The 27,295-nt window shown below is 41.2% G+C and overlaps 1 protein-coding gene across 1 annotated transcript; it reads left to right on the top strand.

Moving 5' to 3' along the window:
* Positions 1 to 88: 88 nt before the first annotated feature.
* On the top strand, positions 89 to 26,205 carry TAF12 (TATA-box binding protein associated factor 12). The gene is made up of 6 exons (XM_004425840.3): positions 89 to 192; positions 13,687 to 13,938; positions 15,762 to 15,839; positions 21,163 to 21,277; positions 24,189 to 24,277; positions 25,728 to 26,205. The coding sequence occupies exons 2-6, from the start codon at positions 13,771 to 13,773 to the stop codon at positions 25,761 to 25,763; spliced, it is 486 nt and encodes a 161-aa protein (XP_004425897.1). The 5' UTR covers positions 89 to 192; positions 13,687 to 13,770; the 3' UTR covers positions 25,764 to 26,205.
* Positions 26,206 to 27,295: the final 1,090 nt, after the last annotated feature.

Genomic DNA, 27,295 nt, shown 5'->3' on the forward strand with positions numbered 1-27,295 from the left:
GTCGGAGGGCAGTCTGCGCCTGCGCAAGCCAGGCGCGCGCCCGCCGGCCGGAAGAGCCGCGCGTTTCCGGGTTGGAGGCGGGGAGCGGTGCCGGAAGTACTCGGGGAGGGCCGAGCAGTCGGACCGGCTGCTGAGACGATCGCTTCACTGGGGCAGTCTCTGCATATCATGGGGAGATAGACGCTGCTGCCTGTGAGTCTTGGGCCCTGGCAGTTGAGGAAGAAGAGCGGGAGGAGGGAGTCAGGACCCAGACCCACAGTGGGTCAGTGTTTGAAGAACCAGGTTGTGGAGGAGACGGGGCTGTGAGGAATCAGGCTCCTGGGACGGGAGTGAGGGGATCGGGGCTCCGAGAAGACGCGGCTGTGGAGACCCGGGCTCCAGACGGGACTTAGGGAACGGGGACGGATGTGAGTTCTCCAGCATTTGAGGGAAAGCGGTCTGAGAGGGACAGGAGTGTGAGGACCCGGCTCCTAAGAGGAGAGGGTCGGAACGGAACGGGGCATGAAGACACGGGCTCCTGAGAGGTAAAAGCGGAGCTGTGAGGACTTGGGCTCCTAAGAGGCAGAAGCGGGACAGTGAAGACCCAGGCTCCTAAGGATTCAGAAACAGAGCAGCGAAGACTTGGGGTCCTGAGGGGCAGGAGCAGTAAGAGAACACTTGGGTTTGGGAAGGAACAGGAGCGGGCAGTGAAGACCGGCTTCTGTGGGGACGGGATCCGGGCTTGGAGACTCCGAAGTACTTGAGGGAACAGGGCTGTGAGGACCCGAGCTCCTAAAAGCGGAGAGTATAAGGGGCCATGACCGTGAGGAGATCCGCCTCCAAGGGAAAGGGAGAGAGTTGGGAAAAGAGATAGTGATCCATTTTTTCTCGTATTCTCTGAACCCGGAGTGGTAAAGGATGTATTCAGGGGAAGACGACTCCTCCTTCGCGCTGCCCACTTGGCTGTTGGCAGGCGTGTCTTGTGTCAGAGACTTAATCTAGGAAGCCCACATGCAAGCATCTTCGTTTTCTGCTTCATTCTTGCGAAGCTGTGACGTGAAGTTGAAGCAGTTTGAACTCAGTTATATACTTGATAAGTGCTTTAAATTCCATTCCACTCAACCGCGATGGAGCACAGATCTCTGCATCTCCAATAAAAGAATGTCAGAAATGGAATGGCCGGAAAAGATAATCTCTTTTAAACTCCTATTTTACACGTAAGGAGGCTAAGGTCTAACGAGGGCTTAGGATCACAGTCTGACAATGATTAGATCATAGTTTTGATACAGCACCCTGCTGTGCCTGGCAAATAGGAGACTCTTGGTTGATATTCCTTGAATTTTTTTATTTTTTTATTTTTCCCCCCAAAGCCCCAGTAGATAGTTGTACGTCATAGCTGCACATCCTTCTAGTTGCTGCATGTGGGACACGGCCTCAGCATGGCCGGAGAAGCAGTGCATCAGTGCGCGCCCGGGACCCGGGCCGCCAGCAGCGGAGCTAGAGCACTTAACCGCTAAGCCACTGGCCGGCCCTGATATTCCTTGAAAACATGCTTCTAGAATCTTTGTTCTAGCTTCAAACTCAAGAAGGAAATGTTCACAGATTCTAGTACTTTATTTTGAGTTGTATTGACATTGATACAGTGAATGTCACTTACCAGTTAGGAAACCTTTAAATGAAGCCCCTTCCCCCCAAAAAATATAGTAAGCGGTTTAGAAAGTTGCCAATGAGTAAGTTGTATCCTTTGTTTTTAGCATAAGCATTTACTGGAGATGGCTGCTTTTAGATAAGGATAAGGATGGCAGGGAGACTTGGACCAGTCATTTCCCTTCTTCAATAATATCTTTTGCTGAAATTTACTCAGACTAACCAGGCACCATCCTAAATACTTTCAAGTATTATATCATTTAATTCTCACTTACAGCCCCACAAGTTAGATACTGTTAATCCTATTGTACAGATAAGGAACTTGGTTCAGAGAGGTTAAGTACCTTGCCTGAAATCACATGGTACTAAGCGGCCCAGCCCCAGTCAAACCCAGTTATATATTTGACTAAAACTTTTTTCTACTTTTCTAAGTGGATTCTTCACCATGTCCCAGTTTGCATATCAGCAAAATAGAAGTAATAGTTATATAAAGCATATCATTGAATGAAACACTCCCTCCTCTTTAAGACTCCTCTTAATGTCAAATACTGTAACTGATTGGGGTACTTATGTTAGTGTGGTATTTGAGGAGAACTAAATTAAATGTGTTTTTAAAGAAGCATATATATTCAAGAAATAAAAACGGGACCTGAGTACAACTTTTCCTCACAATGGAGTAGAATATATTTAATTTTAAATTTAGGAGGCCAAAAAGACAAATTGGAAGCACAAGGACTTAAATTGGATTAACTTTACAATTGATTGTAACATGAACTAGATGCTTGGTGAAATAGGGCTAACTTAGCTGAAACTACTGTTTTTTCCCAATAGGTTAGCCTGTACTATTTGCAAGTGCCTATACTATATGCAAGTGATCAAAACTTACACCAGATTATGAGGTAAAGCCTGCCCATGTCACCATTTCAAAGTACTTGATGGTTCAGTTTATTATAATTTACTCCTGAGTTAACATCCTCATCTACGTTTACAGAATATACGTATTTCACTCATTTGTGGCTCTAGCATTGATTGAGTTATTATAATAGAATTTCAAAGTACCTGATCAGAAAATCATTGTGTTAGAGCAGATATGAACATAAGACATATTACTTTTGACCCAAGGTCTTCATGGAAAGCCCCAAAATACTCTGGAGGCAATACATCAGCAGTGTTTACAGTCTGCACTGTGAAACAGGTGTGTTGGAGGCAGAAGGCAAACTTTAGAATGTGTACATATGGACTTAATTTAAAATCTTACACTAGTTGTTAGAGCTAGAGGGGACTTTAGAATTTGCTTGGTCCCGTTCCTAACTATAGATGTAGAAACTCTGGTCAAAGGGAGCTCACATAACTCAGTGTCAGAAGTAGGATGGCACCCAGCCCTCCTGACTTGGGTCTTCCCTATACCACAGTACCTCTCATCAGCCTCCTGCTGGCCATTTACCACTGCCATTTTTTTTTCAATCCACTGGGGTTTTTGTTTTTTTTTTTTTTTTTTGTGAGGAAGATCAGCCCTGAGCTGACATCCATGCCAATCCTCCTCTTTTTGCTGAGGAAGACTGGCCCTGGGCTAACATCCGTGCCCATCTTCCTCCACTTTATGTGGGACGCCGCCACAGCATGGCCTGACAAGCAGTGCATCAGTGTGCGTCTGGGATCTGAACCTGGGCAGTCAGCAGCGGAGCTCGACCACTTAACCGCTGCACCACGGGGCTGGCCCCCACTGTTCTTTTTTTAATGTCTTTAATCATAAGAATGGTACCATAGGATGCCACCAACACATAGCAGGATAGGTGAAACCTTTTAGTTTTAATACGTTGATTTTTATAACTAAGATTTAGAAGAGGGGAGCATATAAATAATATTAGCAAACATGTTTATTTGTACTTACCATGTACCACACACTCTTCTAAGTGCTTTAGATACATAACTCAGTGAATTGTCACAACAATCCTATGAGGTACACTTTATGATTAACGCCAATTTTCAGATGAGCAAATTGAGGCACAAAGAGATTAGGTAACTTGCTCAAGGACATAAAGCTAATAAGTGGCAGAGTTGGTACTTGAACCCAGACTGCCACCAGAGTCCTTCTGCTTGATACTGTACTACCTTTCTAAGTCAAAACTGCCTAAACAAGATCAAACTAGTCAAAAAACTAGTGGAAAAAATCCCGGGTTTCTGTTGCTCTCAAGTCTCACTGACTGCAATTAATTGATTCTTTTTGGTTTATTTAGGCTGGGAAATATGAACTTATTTAGTTAGATCTGGAAGCCAGTGAGGAGAGAAACAGCCAGGTAGAGAACCCAGTCAAGTCATGCACCACAGTGAGAGGGCTTTTATACCATCAGGCTGGTAGACTCCTTCTCTCTAGTATTTTGTTTAAATAATGAATTCCTAAACATTTCAGAGGTAAAGGGTGTTGAACACAATCTAGTCTTCTATTCCTCTCTTCTCTTCACTTTTAAAATAAATAATCTGTTAATGAAATAGATGCCCAGAGAACGCCAGGGTCTTATAACTACTGCAAGGTCTCCCCCAGTTTCCTACCCTCTGAAAAATCACATCCTCTTAATACAATAATAGGATTGCAAGTGGATATCTGTTTGAGGTACAGGTCGTTAAAAGGAAAAGCAGTTAGGGCTTGTCATCCTCAGCCTATCAACCACAGTTTAAATGTGACAGGTAGAGGAGGAAGGATAGACTTGGTTAATTAATCGAACTCTCAGCCATACACTCTTGTTTTGATGGAATTATTAAGTATTTTTAACTGTAGATCACTGGGGCCTGGACTTTCCGGACTTAACTTTGTGAATCTCATAGCACGTGATTTCCACATAGTAGGTCCTAGTAAGAGTTTACTGTTATAATTGTTGTCTCAAACGGCCCCACAGTTAATGCCACTGTTTTTACACAGTAGTCCATCCCTGTCTCTTGGCATTCTAAGGAAGTGAGAGTTACAAATTTGAGTAGCCCAAAGGCAGCTATGGTCCATTACATAATGGAATTCAGGTTATTTACGGTCACTTCATTTCATTGTGCTTGGTGAGCATCATCCACAATTGGGCTTGATGAAAGTTGTCAGTAAACAGGTGGATGGGGAGTCATTGACCATTCTGATCAGGTTGTGATGTTTCCTTTTTTAAATTTCCATACCATAAAATTCACCTTTTCGGGGGTGCAGTTCTGTGAGTGGTGACAAATGCATACTGTCATGTAAGCACCATAACACTTAGGTTACCTAACAGTTCCACACACTGCCCCCCAACCAGTTTCTCTCTTGCTGCTCCTTTGTAGTCAAACCTCCCCTGCCCCAAACCCCTGGCAACCACTGATCTGTTCTCCATCCATATGGCTTTGCCTTTTCCAGAGTGTCGTGTAAATGGAGTCATACAGTAAGTAGCCTTTTGAGTCTTGCCTCTTTCACTTAGCATGACACATTTGAGATTATCCATGTTGTTGCATGTATCAGTAGTCCTTCCTTTCTGTTACTGAGTAGTATTCCATTGTATGGATAAACCCAGAGTTTGTTTATCCATTCACCAGCTGAAGGACATCTGGATTGTTTCCAGTTTTTGGCAATTATGAATAATGTTGCTATGAACATTCACATACCGATTTTTGTGTGAATATAAGTTTTCATTTCTTTAGGGTAAATACCTAGGAGTGAGGTTGCTGGGTCATATGATAAGTGTATATTTACCTTCATAAGAAACTGCCAAACTGTTTTCCAAAGAGATTGCACCATTTTACATTCACACCAGAAATGTTTGAGGGTTTCAGTTGCTCCACAGTCTCTCCAGCACTTTTTTTTTTTTAGTTTTAGCTGTTTTAATAGTGGTATCTCATTGTGGTTTTAATTTACATTTCCCTAATGACTAACGATATGGAGCATCTTTTCATGTGTTTGTTTGCCATCTATATGTCTTTGGTGAAGGATCTGTTCATATCTTTTGCCCATTTTTTAATTGAGTTGTTTGTTTCCTTATTGTTGAATTTTGAGAGTTCTTTATATATCCTTGATACAAGTTCTTTGTCAGCTATGTGATGTGTAAATATTTTCTCTCAGTCTGTGACTTATCTTTTTATTTTCTTTTGCAGAGCAGAAATTTTACATTTTAGTTTGTCCACTTTATCAGTTTCTTTCTTTTTTTTTTTTTTTGTGAGGGAGATCAGCCCTGAGCTAACATCCATGCCAATCCTCCTCTTTTTGCTGAGGAAGACCGGCTCTGAGCTAACATCCATTGCCAATCCTCCTCCTTTTTTTTTCCCCAAAGCCCCAGCAGATAGTTGTATGTCATAGTTGCACATCCTTCTAGTTGCTGTATGTGGGATGCGGCCTCAGCATGGCCTGAGAAGCGGTGCGTAGGTGCGCCCCCGGGATCCGAAACCCGGCCACCAGTAGCGGAGCGCGTGCACTTAACTGCTAAGCCACGGGCCGGCCCTATCAGTTTCTTTCTTTTATGGATTGTGCTTTTAGTGTTGTATCTGAGAACTCTGCCTGACCCCAAGTCATGAAGATTTTCTCCTAAGTTTCCTTCTAAAAGTTTTATAGTCTTACATTTTTACGTTTAAGTCTATGATCAGTTTTGAATTTATTTTTGTATAAGGTGTGAGATATAGGTCAAGGTTCATTTTTGTTGTTACTGCTATATTTGTTGTTATATTTTAAAGATTTTATTTATTTTATTTTTTCCCCCCCAAAGCTCCAGTGGATAGTTGTTTGTCGTAGCTGCACATCCTTCTAGTTGCTGTATGTGGGACTCGGCCTCAGGATGAACGGAGAAGTGGTGCCTCGATGCGCACCCGGGATCCGAACCCGGGCCGCCAGCATCGCAGCGCGCGCACTTAACCACCAAGCCACAGGGCCGGCCCTGTTGTTATATTTTAAAAACAAGTATCAGTATTACCTATTTCTTCAGAGGAAACAAACCAAATAGTGCTTTAATTTTTTTCATAGGTAACATATGCACATAATACAGAATTTGGGGTACCTAATGAAAAGTCTTCTCCCACCTTCATCCCATAGGCCACCCAGATACCACCGGGGCACCCCCTGTTATCAGTTTCTTATGTATCTTTCCAGGAATAATTTATGCATTTACAATTGTGTGTCTGTGTGTTTTAGTAAATGATAGTAAATTATTCTCGCTTTTCTGTACCTTGCATTTTCACTGAACAATGTCTTGTTCTTGGAGACCATTATATCTCCATTATATCTTGGAGATCATTTCATGAGCTTCCTCTTTTTTAAAACAGCTTTATTGAGATACCGTTTACATATCATAAAATTCACCAATTTAAAGTGTACAATTCAACGTATTTTTATACATTCAGGGTTGTGTAACCATCACCACAATCTAATTTTAGAATTATTTTTGTCCCGCCTAAAAGAAACCCCATACCCATTAGCAGTCAATCTCTATTCCTCTCCCTCACCTCCCAGCCATAGGCAACCACTAATCTACTTTCTGTCTGTGTAGATTTAGAATTACACAATATGTGGTCTTTTGTGACTGGTTTCTTTCCCTTGGCATAATTTCATGAGTCTCATTCTTTTTCAGTGTATTCTGTTATATAATTATACCCTAATTTGTTTAACTCTATCACTTTTGATGGACATTTAGGTTGAAATTCCTTGTATGTATAGTATTCTATTCGCATACAAGATCAACTATAATATAAATTGCTAAAAATGGAACTATGAGATCAAAATAATATATACTTTTCTAATTTGGGTAGATATTGCCAAATAGTCCTTTATAGAGACCTCTAGCTAATTTATATTTTCTCCACCAGAACAACATATGAAATGACTCTTCATAAAATTTTCAAACACAGTATGTAGAAAACTTTTTCATCGTTGCCAAATGGGGAATAAGTAGTAGCTTGTAGTTTTAATTTGCATTTTTATTATGAATGAGAATAAGGATCATTTTATTATTTTAAGAGCCATTTGAATTTCTTTTTCTCGCACTGTCATTTTTTGGAATTTTCTTTTTGGTGGTTGGATGTTTATTGATATGTAGGTATTTTTTATATATATATAGAAGAAATTAGTCCTTTGTCTTTGATATGTAGGGCATATATTTTTGCTAGTTTGTCTTTTGTCCTTTAACTTTTTTATTATGTTTGTTGCCATGCAGACATTTTTATTTTTATGTAATTGAACATATCAGTTTTTTCTTTTATGGCTCCTGAGTTTTGAGTCATCTTTAGAAGGACTTTATTTACTCTTGAGAATTTTTTTTACCAATTTTTAAAAATTGAGATAATTGTAGATTTATATGCAGTTACAAGAAATAATACAGAGAGATCCCTTGTACATTTTGCCCAGTTTTCCCCAGTGGTAACATTTTGTAAAACTATTGTATAAAATGACAACCAGGATATTGACATTGATACAACCCACCAATCTTATTCAGAATTTCCTGGTTTTATTTATACTTGTTTGTGTGTGTGTGTATGTGCATTAAGTCTTATACAATTTCATCATTTTTATGGGTTCATTTATCCATCACCACAGTCAAGATACTGAACAATTCCATCACCTCAAGATTCCCTGGTATTGCTCCTTTATAACCACACCCACCTCCCTCTCACCCAACCCCTGACAACATCACTAATGTGTCCTCTGTTTCTAAAATTTTGTCAATTCAAAAATGTCATATAAATGGACTCATACAATATGTACTCTTTTTGAATTGGCTTTTGCTCAGCATGATTCTCTGGAGGTTCATCCAAGTTGTAGATATCAATAGCTTGTTTCTTCTTATTGCTAAGTAATATTCCATGGTATGAATGTACCACAGTTTATTTAACCATTTACCTGTTGAGAGACATCTGAGCTGATTCCAGTTTTTGGGTGTTACAAATAAAGCTACTATGAGCATGCATGTACAGGTTTTTGTGTGAACCTAAGTTTTCATTTATCTATGATAATTGCCTAGGACTGCAATTGCTGGGTCGTATAGTAGTTGCATGTTTACTTTTTTTTTCAAATCAACTTTATTGAAGAATAATTTGCATACAATAAAATGTACACATTGTAAGTTTATAGTTCTATGGGTTTTGATAAATGTATCCAGCTGTGTAAGCATCACCCCACTCAAAATGTAGAACGTTTACCTCACCTTAGAAACTTCCCTCACACCTTTGTGCAGTCAGTCTTTGCCCCTCTATCACTAGTTTTACTAGTAATAGAATTTCATACAGGGCCCAGCCCTGAGGCTTAGCAGTTAAGTGCGCGCGCTCCGCTGCTGGCGGCCCAGTTTCGGATCCCTGGCGCGCACCAACGCACCGTTTCTCCAGCCACGCTGATGCAGCGTCCCACATACAGCAGCTAGAAGGATGTGCAACACATGTGTGTGGTGATGGGTTGTAATTAGTATTTTGGTGGTGAACATGATGTAGTCCATGCAGAAATAGAAGTACAATGATGTACACCTGAAATTTTTACAATGTTATAAACCAATGTTACTGCAGTAAACAAAAAATTAAAAAAAAAAAAAAAAAAAGAAGGATGTGCAACTATGACATACAACTATCCACTGGGGCTTTGGGGGAAAAAAAAGGAGGAGGATTGGCAATAGATGTTAGCTCAGAGCCAGTCTTCCTCAGCAAAAAGAGGAAGATTGGCATGGGTGTTAGCTCAGGGCTGATCTTCCTCACACACACAAAAAAAGAATTTCATACAAATGTAATTATACAGTATGTATTCTTTTGAGACTGGCTTTTTTTTTTCACTTAAATATTTTAAGATTCAGCCCTATTGTTTTGTGTATTAGTGATTTGTTCTTTTTTTTCTTTTTTCTTTTTTTAATAAACTATTTCTTAGAACAGTTTTAAAGATTTTTTATTTATTTATTTTTCCCCCAAAGCCCCAGCAGATAGTTGTCTGTCATAGCTGCACATCCTTCTAGTTGCCGTATGTGGTACGCGGCCCCAGCATGGCCAGAGGAGCGGTGCGTCGGTGCGCACCCGGGATCCGAACCTGGGCCGCCGGCAGCACAGTGCGCGCACTCAACCGCCAAGCCACGGGGCCGGCCCAGAACAGTTTTAGATTTACAGAAAAATTGTGAAGATAGTACACAGTTCCTATATACCCTATACCCAGTCTCTCCATTATGAACATCTTACATTAGTATGGTACATTTGTTACAATTAATCAACCAATATTGATAAATTAGTATTAACTGAAGTTCATAGTTAATTCAGATCTTAGTTGTCCCCTAATGTCCTTTTCCTGTTCCAGGATCCCATCCAGGATACCACATTACATTTAGTTTTTATGACTCTTTAGGCTCCTCTATGACAGTATATGTTTAGATTTTTAAGAAACTACAGGGGCCAGCCCAGTGGCTTAGTGGTTAGGTTTGTGCATTGTGCTTCAGTGGTGGCCTGGAGTTTGCTAGTTGGGATCCTGGGCATGGACCTACTCACCGGTGGCTCATCAAGCCACGCTGAGGCGGTGTCCTACATAGAGGAACTAGAAGGACTTATAACTAGGATATACAACTATGTACTGGGGCTGTGGGGAGAAAAAAGAAAAAGAGGAAGGTTGGCAATGGATGTTAGCTCAGGGCCAATTTTCCTCAAAAAAAAAAAAAAGAAAAGAAACTGCAAACCGTTTTACAGAGTGGCTGTACCCTTTACATTCCCACTAGCAATATGTGTGTGATCCAGTTTCTCTACATCCTCACCAGCATTTAGTATTGGCACTATTTTTTATTTTAGCCATTCTGGTAGGTATGTAGTTATATCTCATTGTAGTTTTAATTTGCCTTTCTTCAATGACTAATAATGTTGAACATCTTTTCCTGTGCTTATTTGCCATCTATATGTCCTGTTTAGTGAAATGTCTGGTCATATCTTTTCTCCATTTTCTAATTGAATTACTTTTTTTTTTTTAACTGTTGAGTTTTGAGAGTTCTTTGTACATTCTAAATACTAGTCTTTTGTTGGATATGTAGTTTGTAAATATTTTCTCCCAGCTGTAACTTGTCTTTTCATCCTTTCCACATGGGCTTTCACAGAGGGAACTTTTTTAATTTGATGAGGGCCAATTTATCAATTTTTCCTTTTATTGATTATGCTTTTGGCATCAAGTCTAGGTACTCTTTGCCTAGTTAGAAATGTTTTATAGTTGTGCATTTTACATTTAAGTCTATGATCTATTTTGAGTTAATTTTTGTATCAAGTAGGAGGTTTAGGTTTCAGAATATTTTTTAAAACTCATGTATTTTTTTCTAGTATATGATTTTATATTTAAAATATAAATAATTGAGCCATCTGGAATGGAAGAGTATATGAAGGGAGGAAGGTATATACTCTTGCTCATTCGAGATGGATCAAGTATTTAAATTTTAAACATGAAACCAGATGTTTTCCATATGTACTCAGTTATACACCATCATTTATTCAAGAATCTGTCTTTTCCATATTGATATATGCTATGACCATTAGTATACAGGTGTGGGAACATAAGTTTTCATTTTTCTGGGATAAATGCCTAGGAATGCAATGTTTTACCTTTTTGGGGGGGGGATTTGATTTATTGTTCTTAATTGTGGTATAATTTACATACAATAAAATGCACAGATCTTAAATGTTCAGTGTGATGTGTTTGACAGTTGTATAAACTCTTGTAATAATCACCCACCCGAACATGTTATGATGTTTTAAATCCAACCAAATAAAGGATCAGTCTAGGAAACTAAGGGCAGTGTCAGTCTAGTAATGAATGTCTGGTTATCATCTGCTTTGTTTTGTTATTTTAATGAAGAAGTAGCTCACTTACCCAGAATTATTGAAAATTCAGAAGTATTGTTTGCTTCTCAACAAGATCAATGAGTACTGTAGATTGCAGTCTAGTTTCTTAGGGAGAAACTTTGATTTTTCTCACGTTATAGAGATTCCACTTACTTCATCAAAGTGACTTGTTTCATTGCTAGCCATTGGAGGTATTCCTTAAAGTTAATTCCTAATTTTACCTATGATTATTCACATTTGGTACTGGGCAGATAGGCTATATTTTTTGTCTTCAGGTCTTATTACAGAAATCCTCCCCCCCCCCTCAAAAAAAAAGAAAAATCCCAATTATACAGAAATCTCTATTACAAAAAAGTGTCCGTTTATTTTGAGCAATCTTCAGTACTATTTGGAAAGTCCCTTGGAGGTTGTGGGACTGTTATTTGAGGGGTAGAGTATGTTCAGTATGGTGGACATACTTACAATCTTTAATAAGGATTTTTCATAGAACTTGCTCTTGGGGCTGGCCCCGTGGCTTAGCGATTAAGTGCGCGCACTCCGCTACTGGCGGCGGGGGTTGGGATCCCGGGTGCGCACTGAGGTACTGCTGCTCCGGCCATGCTGAGGCCATGTCCCACATACAGCAACTAGAAGGATGTGCAACTATGACGTACAGCTATCTACTGGGGCTTTGGGGGGAAAAAAAAAGGAGGAGGATTGCAATAGATGTTAGCTCAGAGCCGGTCTTCCTCATCAAAAAGAGGAGGATTAGCATGGATGTTAGCTCAGGCCTGATCTTCCTCACAAAAAAAAAAAAAAAAAGAACTTGCTCTTGGAAAATTGTTTGCTTTTATAACCTTAGAACAACTATTACCATGTTAGCAGTTTTCTCCTATCCTGACTCTTCGATTGGTAACATTTGTGGGTAAGGGAGGAGGCATGGACCACATATGGTTAAAAAAACAGAAAAGTGATCCTGATGCTCTACTGTCCCCCTCAGCTGCCTCTTGGCCAACGAGTTTCTCTTGGTCATTTAATCAGAGCACAGTTAGTTGCTTTCATTTAGGGTAAACCAGCAGAAGATGATTTCTTGTATTAGAAAGTTAGACAACGTGTTGGGGAGGAACTCAGCAATAGGGGCAAGAGTAGAGTAGATGCAGATTCTCATTCAGGTTGCTAAGCTTTACCAAGTTCTGAAAACCGTTGCATGATTCCTGGAGGTTAAAATTCCACAATTTTGGCCAATAAAGTGTTTCATATACTGCTAGTTTATCCCTAACAATAGAACATTTATTTTATAGGAAGAGTCTTTGTTTCAATAATTATCATTAATTAATTTTATAAGTTGTATGTGAAAGAGATGGAGATGTTTTTCTTGGCGCCCAGTAGGAATAAGGAGATATGTTTCTCCACAGTTTGCCTGGAGCCTGGTTGGTGAAGATGTGCCAGGCCATGCATCTGAAATGGTTCTCTGGCAAGGGTGGTGCTTGATGCCAGTTGTTCATTTACAGGTAGCTTTTGAAAATGGCTGCCTCTCATTTCCCCGGGCTCACAGCCGTTGCTGATGTAATTAAAGATCTAGACACTCAGATAGCTGTAAGTAAGCTCCTTGAGGCCACTGTGGGCAGAACTTGATGAATGTGCTTTTGATCTTGGTGACACCAAAGCTGACGTCCACAGAGTCAACCTCATGGCTCTAAAATTTAGGAGTCTCAGCTACTCCAGGCTAGGGACTCTGCATGTACTTAAAGATTGCTAACACTCAGAGAAAATTTGCTCTTGATGACAAAGAAGATCTTACATTTAACAATTGCTAAAAATTGTGTTTATTAGGCATAGCCCTGACATAGACTTAAGCATGTTTTGAAGTGCCAAAATGAACTAATCTGTTTTCTGAAGTTTTGTGATTGGGTTTTAAGTATGTGATTGTGCTATAATTTATTTGAATTTAACATTATTTGATGCTCAAAAATAATGCATGTAGTACTTAACCAAGTATTCTATTTTTACAGTCTTCAAAAATGTCTTGCTCATTCTAGTTTATTTTTGTACAAAAGATCCCTCATTTCATTTACTTTCATCCTTATTTCAATTTTGTGAGCTATTTCATTTAGCTTTTGGAAAAGAGATGGTTTCTATATATTAGGTGAGAGCAATGAATATTCTTCATTCCCTCCATTTTTAATGTGCAGGTATCAAATGGTCACTATCCCAGATATACTGAAGACCCTTCAAAGTCAGACAGATCTCAAATAATTTTACTTTATTACAGGTGCTTCTGGAGCTAATTCTCGTGTTTTCCTTCTACAGTTGATTGGCCTTGGTCCTCACAGCTCCAAAAAGAAACAGGATCTCGATAAGCTCTATGAACTGAAGTCCAAAGCTCGGCAGATTATGAACCAGTTTGGCCCCTCAGCCCTAATCAACCTCTCCAATTTCTCATCCATAAAACCGGAACCAGCCAGCACCCCTCCACAAGCCTCCATGGCCAATAGCACTACAGTGGTAAAGATACCAGGCACTCCTGGGACAGGAGGGCGTCTCAGCCCTGAAAACAATCAGGTATCATCCTCTTTTTGTTCTCTGTAGGCGTCTCTTATCTGTTATTTGAACCAGTAATGCTTTGAGAGATGTCTGTCTCATATGCTACCTCTTTCAGCGGAAAAAGAAGGTCTTTTCCCTCATTTGGACTTCTAAAGTTCTTTGTTGAATTATCATGTACAACATTTATCAGTTTTTATCCTGTAGTATTTATGTATGTGTGTATGCACATATACATAGATACACACACACACACACTAACAAACACCTTGCCTATGACAGGTTTTTATATATTTATATATAAATATATATGCTATATAATTGTTAAATAAAATGAAATAGTTAAATAAAATAATAAAATCATTAACGGATTCATTATTCATTATTCCTGTAATAAAAGTACTCTTGCCTCCAGTCTTTTCTCCTTGTAGTTCATCCAGCTGCTGCCATTATTAATTTTCTGCAGTGATTCTAAAATCTACCTCCCTCTTTCTACCCATGATCCTGATTCTGTCCTCCAGAGTCACAAGAAATAAGAAATCAGTATAATCTCTTGACTTGGGCCTTGTAGGCTGGCTAGAATAGGATGAGGAGACAACATTTCAGGAGAATGGGGGAGGGACTAGCAAAGGTGAATGGGGAGAGTTGGGCAGATAGTCAGGAGGCTGACCTATGTTGAATGTGGAGTTTACTGGAGAAGAGCAGGAGATAAAATTATATAGGTAGGATTATGGCAGAACATACTGGGCCTATACTAGTCAGTTCCCATCAGAACTTTTAGTCAATAAATAGTCTGCAAATATTTAATAGAGAAGTAAGAGTAACCTAATAAAAGTAATATTGTCTTAGGGGGACTTACTTGGCAGTAAAGGGACAAAAAAGATAGGAAAGGGAGTAGCCTGGGAGGAAGACCAAGTCTAAGACTTCTGCACTAAATCAAGACATGTGGTGAAGGCTTGAATTAAGTGATAATGGTCAAATGGAGAAGAATGGATAGATCTGAGACACCGTGAACAAATATGTATTTTAAAAATTATTTTTTTCCCTTATTTCCCAAGTTATACATGTTAATCACAAAAACTTTAGAAAAACACAAAAAATAAATAGCCCATAATTCTACTACCACCCAAAAATAACTATGATTAGTATTTTAGTGTATATCTTTTGATCATTTTGTAATGGCATATATATGTGACAGGACATTTCCATTATGAAAGAGTATGTATGTACTCTATGTATAAGTATGTACAACTATGAACATAGTTGTACATACTTATACAAATATTTAGTTATACAGAGATGAACACATGTTCCCTGCCCTCAGGGAGCTTTCAGCCTATTAAGTCAGAAACAGGCAAGTTTATAAATATCCACAATGATAGAAGGGTGCACAGGGTGCAGTAGAGGCTAAAGGAGGAAGTGGTTGCTTTTCCTTGGGTGGGCTAGGGAAAGCATCAGAAAGGAGGCACCATGAGCTGAGCAGGTAGGAAGAAGGGTGGAAGAACATGTCCAAAGGCACAGAGGCACAGTGCAATCTGTAGTGGTCAGAAAATTGAAAATTATTTAATGTACAGGGACGATGAGGCAGTGAGAAAACAGAAGAGGCTGAAATCAACTGCCTGATAGATGTTGGCCTTTTTCCAAACTGCTCTTTTGCCTTTCCCTAGACTAATTCTGTCTTGATAGTGTAGTCTTGTAGCAATACCACCAAGTAGGCCAGACTGTTAACTCCTTGGAAAGTAGAAACTAAACCCAACAAATGACAGCCTTTCTTCATTATAGGGTAATGAGTTGTTTTGTTTCCTTGATACTTGGCTGAAAAATCTTCTCCCAATTAACTTTAGGTATTGACCAAGAAGAAATTACAAGATTTAGTAAGAGAAGTGGATCCTAATGAGCAATTGGATGAAGATGTGGAGGAGGTAAGGTGGGGTTGGGTACCCCTGAGAGCTAGTATAGAACAGCGGTTAAAAGCACATATTATAGGGCCGGCCCCGTGGCTTAGCGGTTGGGTGCGCGCGCTCCGCTGCGGCGGCCCGGGTTCGGATCCCGGGCGCGCACCGACGCACCGCTTCTCCGGCCATGCTGAGGCCGCGTCCCACATACAGCAATTAGAAGGATGTGCAGCTATGACCTACAACAATCTACTGGGGCTTTGGAGGGGAAAAATAAATAAATAAAATATTTAAAAAAAAAAAGCACATACTATAGAAACAGACAAATCTGAATTTGAATCTTGGCTCTGCCACTTGCCAGCTTCATAATTGTGGATGAGTCACTTAAGCTTTCTAAGACTCAGCCCTCCTGTGTTGGTAGGGTATCACATTTATCTGCAGGGTTATTGTGAGGGTCTCATGGAATAACTTATTTCACCTAGGAGAATGCCTACCACTTTATACCGAACAGCTGCTGCTACTTTTGCCTGTCAGAAAGGACATAGTCTGTTGCTCATAGGCAATCACTTTCAACAATTTTAGTTTTTTCTAGAATATTCCTCTGTATTTCTAAGTAATATACTTAAGCAGATATTCTTTGATTCATTAATTTTATAATAGTCTATAGATTTCCTGTTAAAGTAGATGAGAATTTTGTTAAACCACTCATACACATGCCATACACACTTGCTTTTCCCTCATTTTTCTAATAGTTTTGTCACAATTTTAGATAACTCAGAACTCAGTATTTACATTATTCTGAATATATAAATATTGTTCACCACTAAGCCAAGTCATGTCCATGATTACCTTTCCTTTCTTGTACAACTTATTTTCTTGAAGTTGACAATTGACCCAATTTTATTTACTTAGTTTTCTTTGTGCCTTTTTTATTCTGCTTCTGCTATCAGCTCTCTCATATACCTATCAACATTGTTTTCCAAATGGAAAAATAATCTATTGATTTGAGTCATCCCCCCATCCCAGGAGATTTCACTCAGAAACCTCAATCCTGGGGCTGGCCCTGTGGCGTAGGGTTAAGTGCACATGCTCCACTGCTGACGGCCCAGGTTGAGATCCTGGGCGCGCACCGATGCACCGCTTGTCAGGCCATGCTGTGGCGGCGTCCCATATAAAGTGGAGGAAGACAGGCACAGATGTTAGCCCAGGGCCAGTCTTCCTCAGCAAAAAGAGGAGGATTGGCATGGATGTCAGCTCAGGGCTGACTTTCCTCACAAAAAAAAAAAAAAAAGAAACCTCAATCCTCTTGTGGTCTGATTAATTTTAGGTCATTTGTGGGGCCGGCCCAGTGTCGTAGTGGTTAAGTTTGCACACTCCACTTCAGTGGCCTGGGGTTCGTGGGTTCGGATCCCGGGCATGGACCTACACACCACTCGTTAAGCCATGCTCTGGCAGCATCCCACATACAAAATAGAGGAAGATTGGCACAGATGTTAGCTCAGGGACAATCTTCTTCCAGCAAAAAGAGGAAGGTTGGCAACAGATGTTAGCTCAGGGCCAATCCTCCTCTCATACACAAAAAAATTTTAGGTCACTTGCACAAACCCCTCCTGGACCTTCCTTTTGCTCTTTTTCTGTTTGGATCTCTTATTTCCTAGATCTCACATCCTCTTCTTACTTGACTCCCGTTTTGTTAGAGCAGATTTTTTTGTTAGTTCCTATGAAAAGATAGATGAGAGATAAATGTCTGAAAATATCTACATTCTAACCTCACACTTAATTTTCAGTTTGACTGGGTTTAGAATTCTAATTTGGAAATAGTTTTTTCCTTTCAATTGTGAAGGGATTGCTCCATTGTCTTCTAAAATCTCCTATTAAGAAATCTTATGCTATTCTGGTCCCGATCTTTTTAGGGTCTTAACTTTTTCCTGAATTTTCATATGAGCCTCAGTATCTGTCTCTTTTCATTTGTTGTGCTGAGTTCTTGGAGGCTTCTTTTATTCTAGAGGCTTGTATGCCTTGATTCTGGGATGATTTCATATATTTTTGTTTTTCTTTTTTTGCCTTTGCTGAGGAATATGTAATGATAGGGAAAGGAAATGCAGGTTACAAAAAGCAAACTCCACTGTTATTTTTATTTATTTTTTTAACCAGAGGAAAATATTTGCCCTTTTTGTGTATGTGTGGTTTTTTTGGGTAGCAGCTTTATTGAGATATAATTCATGTACCATAAAATTCACCCATTTGAAATATACAGTTCAGTGTTTTTGAGTATATTCACAGAATTGTGCAACTATCAACACAATCAATTTTAGAACATTTTCATCAACCCAAAAAGAAACCCAAACCTATTAGCAGTCATTCCCCATTTCTCCCCAACCTCCACATCCCTAGGCAACCACTAATCTACTTTCTGTCTCTATAGTTTTGCCTATTCTGGACATTTCAAATAAATGGAATCATGTAGTATTTGGTATTTTGTGACTGGCTTCTTTCACTTAGCATAATGTTTTTAAAGTTCATCCATGCTGTAGCAGGTGTCAGTACTTCATTCCTTTTTATGGCGGAATAATATTCCATTGTATGGACATATACATATTATTTATCCAATCAGTTGACGGACGTTTGGGTTGTTCACACTTTTTGACTATTATGAATGATGTTGCCATGAACATTTACATGCAAGTTCTTTTTAGTTTTTTGTTTTTCTTTCTTTTTTTTATTCGTGTACAAGTTTTTGTGTGGACACATGTTTTCATTTCTCTTAGGTGTATACCTAGGAGTGGAACTGCTGAGTCATATGGTAACTGTGTTTTTTCTTTGAGGAAATTCCTGAGTGTTTTTCCCAAGTGCTACACCCTTTTACATTCCCACCAGCAGTGTATGAGGGTTCCATTTTCTTATCTAAGTTTTTTTGTAATTTCTTCTCTGTTTTTGCTCTTTCTTTCTAGAATGACAGTTGGTTAGAAATTGGATCTTCTGCATTGATCCTCTTAGGTTTTTTGGTCTTTTCTCTCCTGTTTTTCATTTCTTTGTAATACTAAGTTCTACTTGCTGGGAAGATTTTCCTAAGTTTATCTTCTAAACCTTCTAACTTTTTTTTTTTAATATAAAATTTTTAATTTCCACAAGCTTTTTCTTGTTGACCGATTGGTTCTTTTTCTTTTTCCCCAAGCCATTCTGTTTTTATTTCATGGTTGTAATATCTTTTCTTATCTTTCTCTCTGAGGATATTAATTAATTTTTTTGACGTTTTCTTCTTTTCCCTGCGTGCCTTTGTTTCCTCTGGGTCCTTTTTTTTCCCTTTGGGTTGTTTATTTTCTTTTCAGTGTTGAAGACTTTCTTCAAATGTCTGTGATCCTGGCTATCTATTCTTAAAGAATGAGCTACTAAAAAGCTAATTTGAAGCAGAACTTCATGACTGATGGGCTTTGCCCAGTAAAGTGCTGGTAAATGTTTAACAACCAACTCTAGAGAAAAAGGCCCTGATTTTCAGCATTTCCTGATTTCTGTGTTGTAAATATTCCCACAGTGCCCTATTTTAAGCTATGAACATACTGACACTGAATGCAAAATTGGGAAGAAATGCATATAACTGGCATTCATGGGCTCATCTCAGCTGGCTCCGGCGTACCACTGGCTTCACTTCAGAATAATTTGTTCACAAGTCAGCCTTCTTATTGGGGGATTCCCTGAATATCAGTATCTGTAAGTCTTTTCTCTGGAGTCATTTAGCATCTCTAGAGAAAAAATCCTCCAGTCTCCGATCTGGAGGGTTTATCCCTAGCTTCTAACATTCTGGAAGCAAGCCAAAAGAAAGAGGCTGTGTCTTTCCCCTACCTCTGCTGTGTCTGGTGTATTCTAATCCAGAGCTCATGCCCATTCACTTTCTCTAGGGAATAAAACTACTATGTTCTGGGTCAGGTATATGTGGGGAGAAGTCACTTGGCTGCTTTGGGAGTGTGGAGGTGGGGAGACTACTCTGTGTATAGACATGTAACAGTTCCCTAGTTTTTAGTTCCATGCCTCAGCCCAATCTCCTATGATAAATGGCACCTCCAAATCCTGGATCTCTTACGAAGAGGAAATCAGTTCAATTCTTATTGATGTCCCCTCTACAGGTACTTGTATTGTACCTTTTGTCAGCTATGTCAGTTCTACTCTTCCTCTATCTCTTTAGCAAAAATTTACTTTAAAAGTTTATTGTGTCCATTAAGGTTTTCTCTCCTGTTCTTGTTGTCTTTGTAGATTTATATGCCTATTTTTCCCCTTGACTGTTACTTTAGTGCATTTAGGGAAGGAGAGGAGGTCATTTTTTGGGGTTCATCTGCCATGTTTAATCAGAAATCTTTCCTTTAGGTGGAATCCATTTGGTTCCATAGGAAAGAGGACAGGGACAGTGTGTTATGGTCCAACAGAACAAGGAATGTCTGTAACTGTGGATTTAATTTTATTTTATTTTTTGGTCAGCAGAGGAAGCCATGGGGAATGTGTGTTTTGTTTTGTTTTGTTTTGTGTGTGTGAGGAAGATCAGCCCTGAGCTAGCATCCGATGCCAATCCTCCTCTTTTTGCTGAGGAAGACTGGCCCTGGGCTAACATCCGTGCCCATCTTCCTCCACTTTATATGGGACGCCGCCACAGCTGACAAGCGGTGCGTCGGTGCGCGCCCGGGATCCGAACCCTGGGCGGTTGCAGCAGAGTGCGCACACTTAGCCGCTATGCTACGGGACCGGCCCCAAGGGAATGTATTAACTGGTTGAATTTTTATCTTCAGAATTCTGATTTTGCTCTTTACACAGTCCAGGAATAATTGATAATCAAGTGGAAAAAACCCAGGATTTGGACTCAGAATCTTGAACTTGAATCCTGGTTTCACTGCTTAGTAGTTACATGGCCATGAGCAAGTTAGTATCCTTGAGTCTTAGCATCCTCCTCTATAGAATGAGAATAATTTGGATGCCCCATTTTTTTCACAGGATTATTATAAGGACTAGGTGAGAAATAAAAATGCTTTAAGAGACTGTGAGTAAGGAATTATACTGATTCACTTTTGTTTTCCTACCTAATTCAGAAGAAAATAAAAGGGTGAGAGATTGGGCTAGTTGATCCCTGATGGGGAAGGTACAGGAGGTCATCCTCAGGTATGAGTTGCACTCTACCTGGTTAAGGAGTTGATATGTTTCTGTTGTCCTCACTCCTCCTCCTCCCAACCTTAGCCCAAATGCTGATTCCAGGCCTTCTAATAGAAAGCCTGACTAAATATGTGACTCGGGCCATCGAGTCGTCTCAGCAATAGGATCCTGCCCTGCCAATGTCATGGTTACTCTCCATTACTTTTGTCTTCCCCAGATGCTGCTGCAGATTGCTGATGATTTTATTGAGAGTGTGGTGACAGCAGCCTGCCAGCTTGCTCGGCATCGCAAATCCAGCACCTTGGAGGTAAAAGATGTCCAGCTGCATCTAGGTATGTGGTCTTGTTTCTCCCTAAGGAATCCCCACAATTGCTCCTTCAGAACTGTCAGGGAAAGTGAGTCAGAGGAACCTTCATGCAGGATCAGACCTCTGGGCTCTGGGATCTATGTATTCATTCAATAGTAGCGTTAAATAGAAAAGAGAAATCCACCCATGGTATGGGGAATGAGCCCAGGCATTGGGTTTGCCACTTTCTAACTGTATCACCTTATCCTTCCTACTTATGTTCTCTTAGAGCCTGTTTCCTCATTTGTAAAGTGGGGATCATAATAGCCTCCATACAGGGTAATTGTGAGAATTATGGATTATGTTTGTAAAGTGACTGGCACCGGACCTGGCACAAAGTAAGAGCTTAGTAAATATAGCTATTATATCTCCACCATTCAAATAATGGTGTTTCCCTTCCAGTTTCTAGTCTGTTTATGCATTTTTCCCAAGAAAATTAGAATCATAATGTACATGTAACTTTTGTATTCTGCTTTTCTACTTAACGAACACTAAATTCGGGTTTAAGTTTTTCTGGGAGATATTCATCTAACATTGATAACAATGATCACTTAGAAATGATAAGCCTGCCCCCCTCTGCATTGGTTACAATGTGATCCAAAGAAAGAGAACAATTCATAACTACAAAGACAGGCAGGCCAAGTGAATGAGGCAGAAGACGTTAAGGGATTCAATGCAGATCAGCCCACGACAGATCACTGAAAGGCTTCCTTCCCAGTGTCAGGAAGATACTGCTTGGGGAGCCACTGGTCATCTAGGTAGAGTAAATAACACACTTCTGGTTAACACTGCTGGTATTAGTAGCAGGGGACAGATATTCCGATGATCTATTATTGCGTTACAAACCACCCCAAAACAGTGGCTTAAAACAATAACAGTTGTTTATTTTGTTCATAAGTCTGGGGTTGACCGGGCTTAGCTAGGCAGTTTTGCTAAGGGTCTCTCGTGTGATTGAAGTCAGGTGGTGGCTGGAGCTGAGATTGTTTTGAACGAAGGTGTTATTAGTCTCCTAGGGCTGCCGTGACCAAGTGCCACAAGCTAGGTAGCTTAAAACAACACAGATTTATTCTCCCACAGTTCTGGAGGCCAGAGGTCTGAAATCAAGGTGTCGGCAGGGCTGTGCTCTCTCCAGTGCCTTAATTGAAGAATCCTTCCTTCTTACCTCTTCCTAGCTTCTGGTGGTGGCCAGCAGTCCTTGCTGGTCGCAATCCTCTGGCTTGCAGCTGCATCACTGCAGTCTCTGCCTCCATCTTCCATGGCCTTCTCCCCGCTGTGTGACTCTGGCTCTGTGGCTCTTCTCTTCTCACACGACACCAGCCATTTTGGATTAAAGGCCTACCCTACTTCAGTATGACCTCATCTTAACGAATTATATGTGTAACAACCCTATTTCCAGTACATTCTGAGGTATTGGGGGTTAGGACTTCAACATTTCTTTTTGGGGACACAGTTTAACCCATAACAGAATTTCATCATGCCCATGTCTGATGCCTGGGCGAGGAACACTCAAAAAGCTGGGACTCTACAGGTCTCTTTCTCTGTCTCTGTGGCCTGTCTACATGGTCTCATTGTAAGCATTCCCAGGAGAGCTGGATTTCTTACATGGCAGCTGAAGGCTCCCAGAATGAGTGTCACATAACCACCGGGCAGAAACTGCATGGCCTTTTTTTTAACCCAGTCTCTGAAGTCACACAGCATCACTTCTGCTGAATTCTGTTTTTTTTTCTTTTCTTTTTTTTTTTTTGTGAGGAAGATCAGCCCTGAGCTAACATCCATGCTAATCCTCCTCTTTTTGCTGAGGAAGCCCAGCCCTGAGCTAACATCTATTGCCAATCCTCCTCTTTTTTTTTTTTCTTTCCCCAAAGCCCCAGTAGATAGTTGTATGTCATAGCTGCACATCCTTCTAGTTGCTGTATGTGGGTCGTGACCTCAGCATGGCCGGACAAGCGGTGCGTCAGTACGCGCCTGGGATCCGACCCCGGGCTGCCAGCAGCAGAGGGCGTGCACTTAACTGCTAAGCCATGGGGCTGGCCCCTGTATTCTGTTCTTTGAGGCAATCACAAAGACTTGTCCAGGTTCAAGGGGAGGGAACAGAGACTCCGCTTCTTGATGGGAGGAGTGTGAAGGAATTTGCAGACATGTTTTAAAATCACCACAACACAAATTCATAGAGACAGAAAGTACAGTTTTATTTTTGGGTTTAGGGGGCCAGGTAACTATGCCAGTTACTGACAAAGTGGAATAAACAAAGGCTCTGCCCTCTGGGATCTTCTAGTGATGGTCTTACAGGGATGATCACATCCAGTGGCACAGGGAGCTGTGGCATGGACATACCTATATCCATAGTTCTACGTATTTATCCCAGGCTCTGGGATTGCATTATGTCATTGAATGCTCTCATCCACCCTTTCAGGTGGTTATTACTGTTGTCACTACCATGTAAAAGATGAGGAAACTGAGGCTGATGTCACACAGCTCCACAGTGAAGCAGGAGAGCTGGGACTTGGCTCTTAACTCCAGAATGCTAGGAATAGAATGCCTTTCTGTTCCTACACTTCCTTTGGGTTTGAGAGGGGTTACTTTGAGCATAGGAGTAAGACAACTGCAGAAACAAATGACTGTCCTTTTCTGTGGAGCTACATGGAAACCTTAGGGCTCAGTGCTCACAGCTTTGACTCATTTACCCCTTTTTTCTTTGCAAGACAGTCTAATGGTGTCCTTTAAAACCTTGGAGGTGTCACATGCAATTCCCCCGTTTGTATAGAATCTTTCTGCAGGATTGGTGTGAGTACAGTTGATTGCTCAGATTAGTCCTCCCTGACCCTTGTCTGAGGTCACCTGCACCCTGACACTGTCCTCTCAGTCCCCTTATCTCTGTGCTGGCCTCTTCCTTGCAGAGCGCCAGTGGAACATGTGGATCCCAGGATTTGGCTCTGAAGAAATCCGACCTTACAAAAAAGCTTGCACCACAGAAGCTCACAAACAGGTGAGGAGCTGTCAGGGCCCCAGGGCAGCCACAGCTGATCCCTTGAGCTTTGTCTCAGAAGGAGTGCACACAGCTACCTTCACTGCAGTTGTCACTTCCCCACACAGCAAGCTTCACTCTCTGGACCAAAAGTCAGAGAGGGCAGAGGCAGGGGGCTCTGTGGGAGATGAGTCAGATATTTCCGTGGTGCTTCGCTATTCCCATGTGGGTTCTCAATTTTTTATCTTACCTCTGATGGGCTTCACATAAAGCTGTTGCTTCTAGGTTCTTCTATTATGGATGGAACTTGCCCCCTGCATATCTGAACATCATATATGGCCCTATGACTAGAGGGCTGGTTAATGAAAGCCGAAATACGCTCTGGTGGGAGGCAGCCCCCAGGCTGCTCTGCCTGGCGTTCTGGCCTCTGTCCCAGCTTAACCTACCTTTGTTCTCTGACCCTCTTACTGTGGAACTGAGGGGTCAGTGTGAGAACCCAACACCACTTCTGCTGTGGAGCAGGTTGTTCCTGTCATTGATCAGTCTGATAACAATGTTGGCCTCCCTTGACAAAGCTGTTATCCCTTCTGTCTTAATTTGACCGGCTACTCTGATTTAAAAAGTGAGCTTTTTCCTTGATGGGCACAACTGGGCAGTCCTGGCTGAGTGGCCCTTACTGTTCCATAGCTTGGGATCTCTGGAGTGGGTGTGTTTACAGAAGTCACAGAGGAAGCCCTACCAGGAAGCTGCCAATAGCTTGAATCAAAGGACCGAAGTGTTCTCCAGAAGGGAGGCCCTCCAGACAATGGATGGTCATTTTGGCTCTGCTCCCAAATTACCCACTTTTCAGCCCTATTTATTTATTTACTTATCAACAAATATCATAATGTTGGGACAATCTCTTGGTCAAAAAGAGTGAGCAGAGCAAGTCAGTAATTTGGCCAGTGGCTGGTAATAGTAAAATTTGAAACCCACAATCTGACTGTTTCCCTGATGGGTTATGGTGGAAGTTGTTAGTGCCACTTTCCTTCATTGCAGGTCATCAAGTGTGAAATGTCCCTTTATGCGGCAAGAGTCTTGAAATAGAGGCCCCATACCTATTTTCTCCATCATCAGAGAGAGACGAGGGGGCAGAGCACCTAGAAAACACATGCTTTGATGGCTTGTCCACTGAGTCCCCAAAAGGCAAGAGCTGGCTGTCACCTTTTCTTGCTTTTAACTTTTTTGCCATCCTGCTAGCCTAGAGCAGTTTGGGTCTTTTGGTCAATGAAATGGATCCACTGGCTTATCTAAACATTCTGGGGCCTGCAGACTGCTCTCGGGTTAGAAGCAGTCTGCTGAGCTGCCCTCTGCCTGTAGCTTCCCAAGGGCACTAGCCTGTGGTATAGACCGTGCTGTACATCCACACATGGATGACCCAGAAAGTTCCTGACTCTAACCTGTGTAACTGCTTATTTCTCTCTCCTTTCAGAGAATGGCATTGATCCGGAAAACAACCAAGAAATAACACATGGAAAGGTCAGGGAATGGACAACAATGTACTTGGAGATACTTGAGCTGAGACCTCAGCCATCTCATCCTTGGATTTTTTTTTTAATGCTTTACAGAGAAGCATATATTTTTTATTAACAGTGCAGCAATATCTATAATGACTGAGAGGATCTGCCAAAAGAATAAAGCCTCCTACCCCAACTTACGGTCCCTTTTCCCTGCCATCTCAAAGAGGAGCGATGTATCTTCCAGAGAAGATTTTATTTGTGGTTTATTATATAAGTGATTGAATATGGGACAAAGCATTATGGTCTTGTTTGGTGAGACAGTATTAGCAGGATTTGTAGAGGTTTTTGTTTCCTTCTCCCTTCCCCTCTTCCCTGTACTTTGTAATGTCAGTGTTTATATGAATATGACTTTCATTTGCTTTTCCAGAATAAAGAAGTTATTAATCGAAAGACAGGGTGCATGGCTTACAGCCTTTAAAATGCCAGAGGGAGTTAGGAAGAGGACAGGCAAGGCTGGATGTAGCTCTCTAGTCAGCAGGTGGCAGCACCATTATTCATTTCTGTGATTGAGAAAAAACCCAGGGATTTTCCATTATTTTACTCCAAGGAAGGCCATACCATCAGTAGAAGTTTGTGTCCAGTTTCTCTGCCATAAGAATTGGGCAGGGTGACCTCTCATGAGCCCCAAACTGAAGAAGCATCCTGGTTTTGGCAAAACCTTTTTTGACCTGCTCTTCTGGAACTCCTGGAGAAAGTTGTGTTCATCCTTGGCCCTAAGAAAGGATGGCAGTAGCCTTGGCAAAGGCCTGTCTGTGCGGTGCCTGTCTGTTCTTAGTCGTTGGTCTCCCTGATCCTGGTATTTTCACCATCGTGCAGAGGAAACAAGGCCCCTTGAGACCTCAGGGTCATGAACTTCAGTGTTACGTAGCGTCATCCTGTCCTGTGCCCAGCATAGCCCTTGTGGATTGTGAGGGTTCTATGGGCTTTGGGGGACATGGCCCTTCCACCCAGGGGTCACCAGCACGGGCACACCCACCCTGCCCTGCTTTGGTCCTCTGCCTCCTGAGGCTTGGCCTGCGATGGGACCCTGCTTTTCACTCCCTCCCACTCTGAGTTTGGCTCCATGACCCCTCTCTTCACAGCCACATAGATCTCCAAGTGAGCAGCTCAAAGGCTGTGTTGATGTTGCTATTGCTCTTGGCCGAGGTCTCAACATAGCAAGCACCCAAAGAGGCAGGCAGCTTCTCTCCTTCCTCCGGCATCACCTGTCGCTCAGCCACCAGGTCACTCTTGTGGCCTACCACCAGGAAGAGGATCTTGAAGGGTTTCACTTTGTCCAGAACCTCCTGATGTCACTGGGTGATGCTCTCAAAGGATGTTCTGTTGGTATCAAACAGCAAAAGGCCTCCTGCCGAGTTCCGATAATAGGAGCAAGTCACTGACCTTGGCAGCCAAGAAGGAATCCAGAATTAGTTTTGAATCCTCCATTGAGGACAGAAGGGGACAGGGCAGCGGGGCCGTTTAATGGGAAGAGTTGGAG

The sequence above is a fragment of the Ceratotherium simum genome, chromosome 22 (genome assembly GCF_057802395.1).
Source record: "Ceratotherium simum simum isolate JZ-2026a chromosome 22, ASM5780239v1, whole genome shotgun sequence".
Classification (NCBI taxonomy): domain Eukaryota; kingdom Metazoa; phylum Chordata; class Mammalia; order Perissodactyla; family Rhinocerotidae; genus Ceratotherium; species Ceratotherium simum.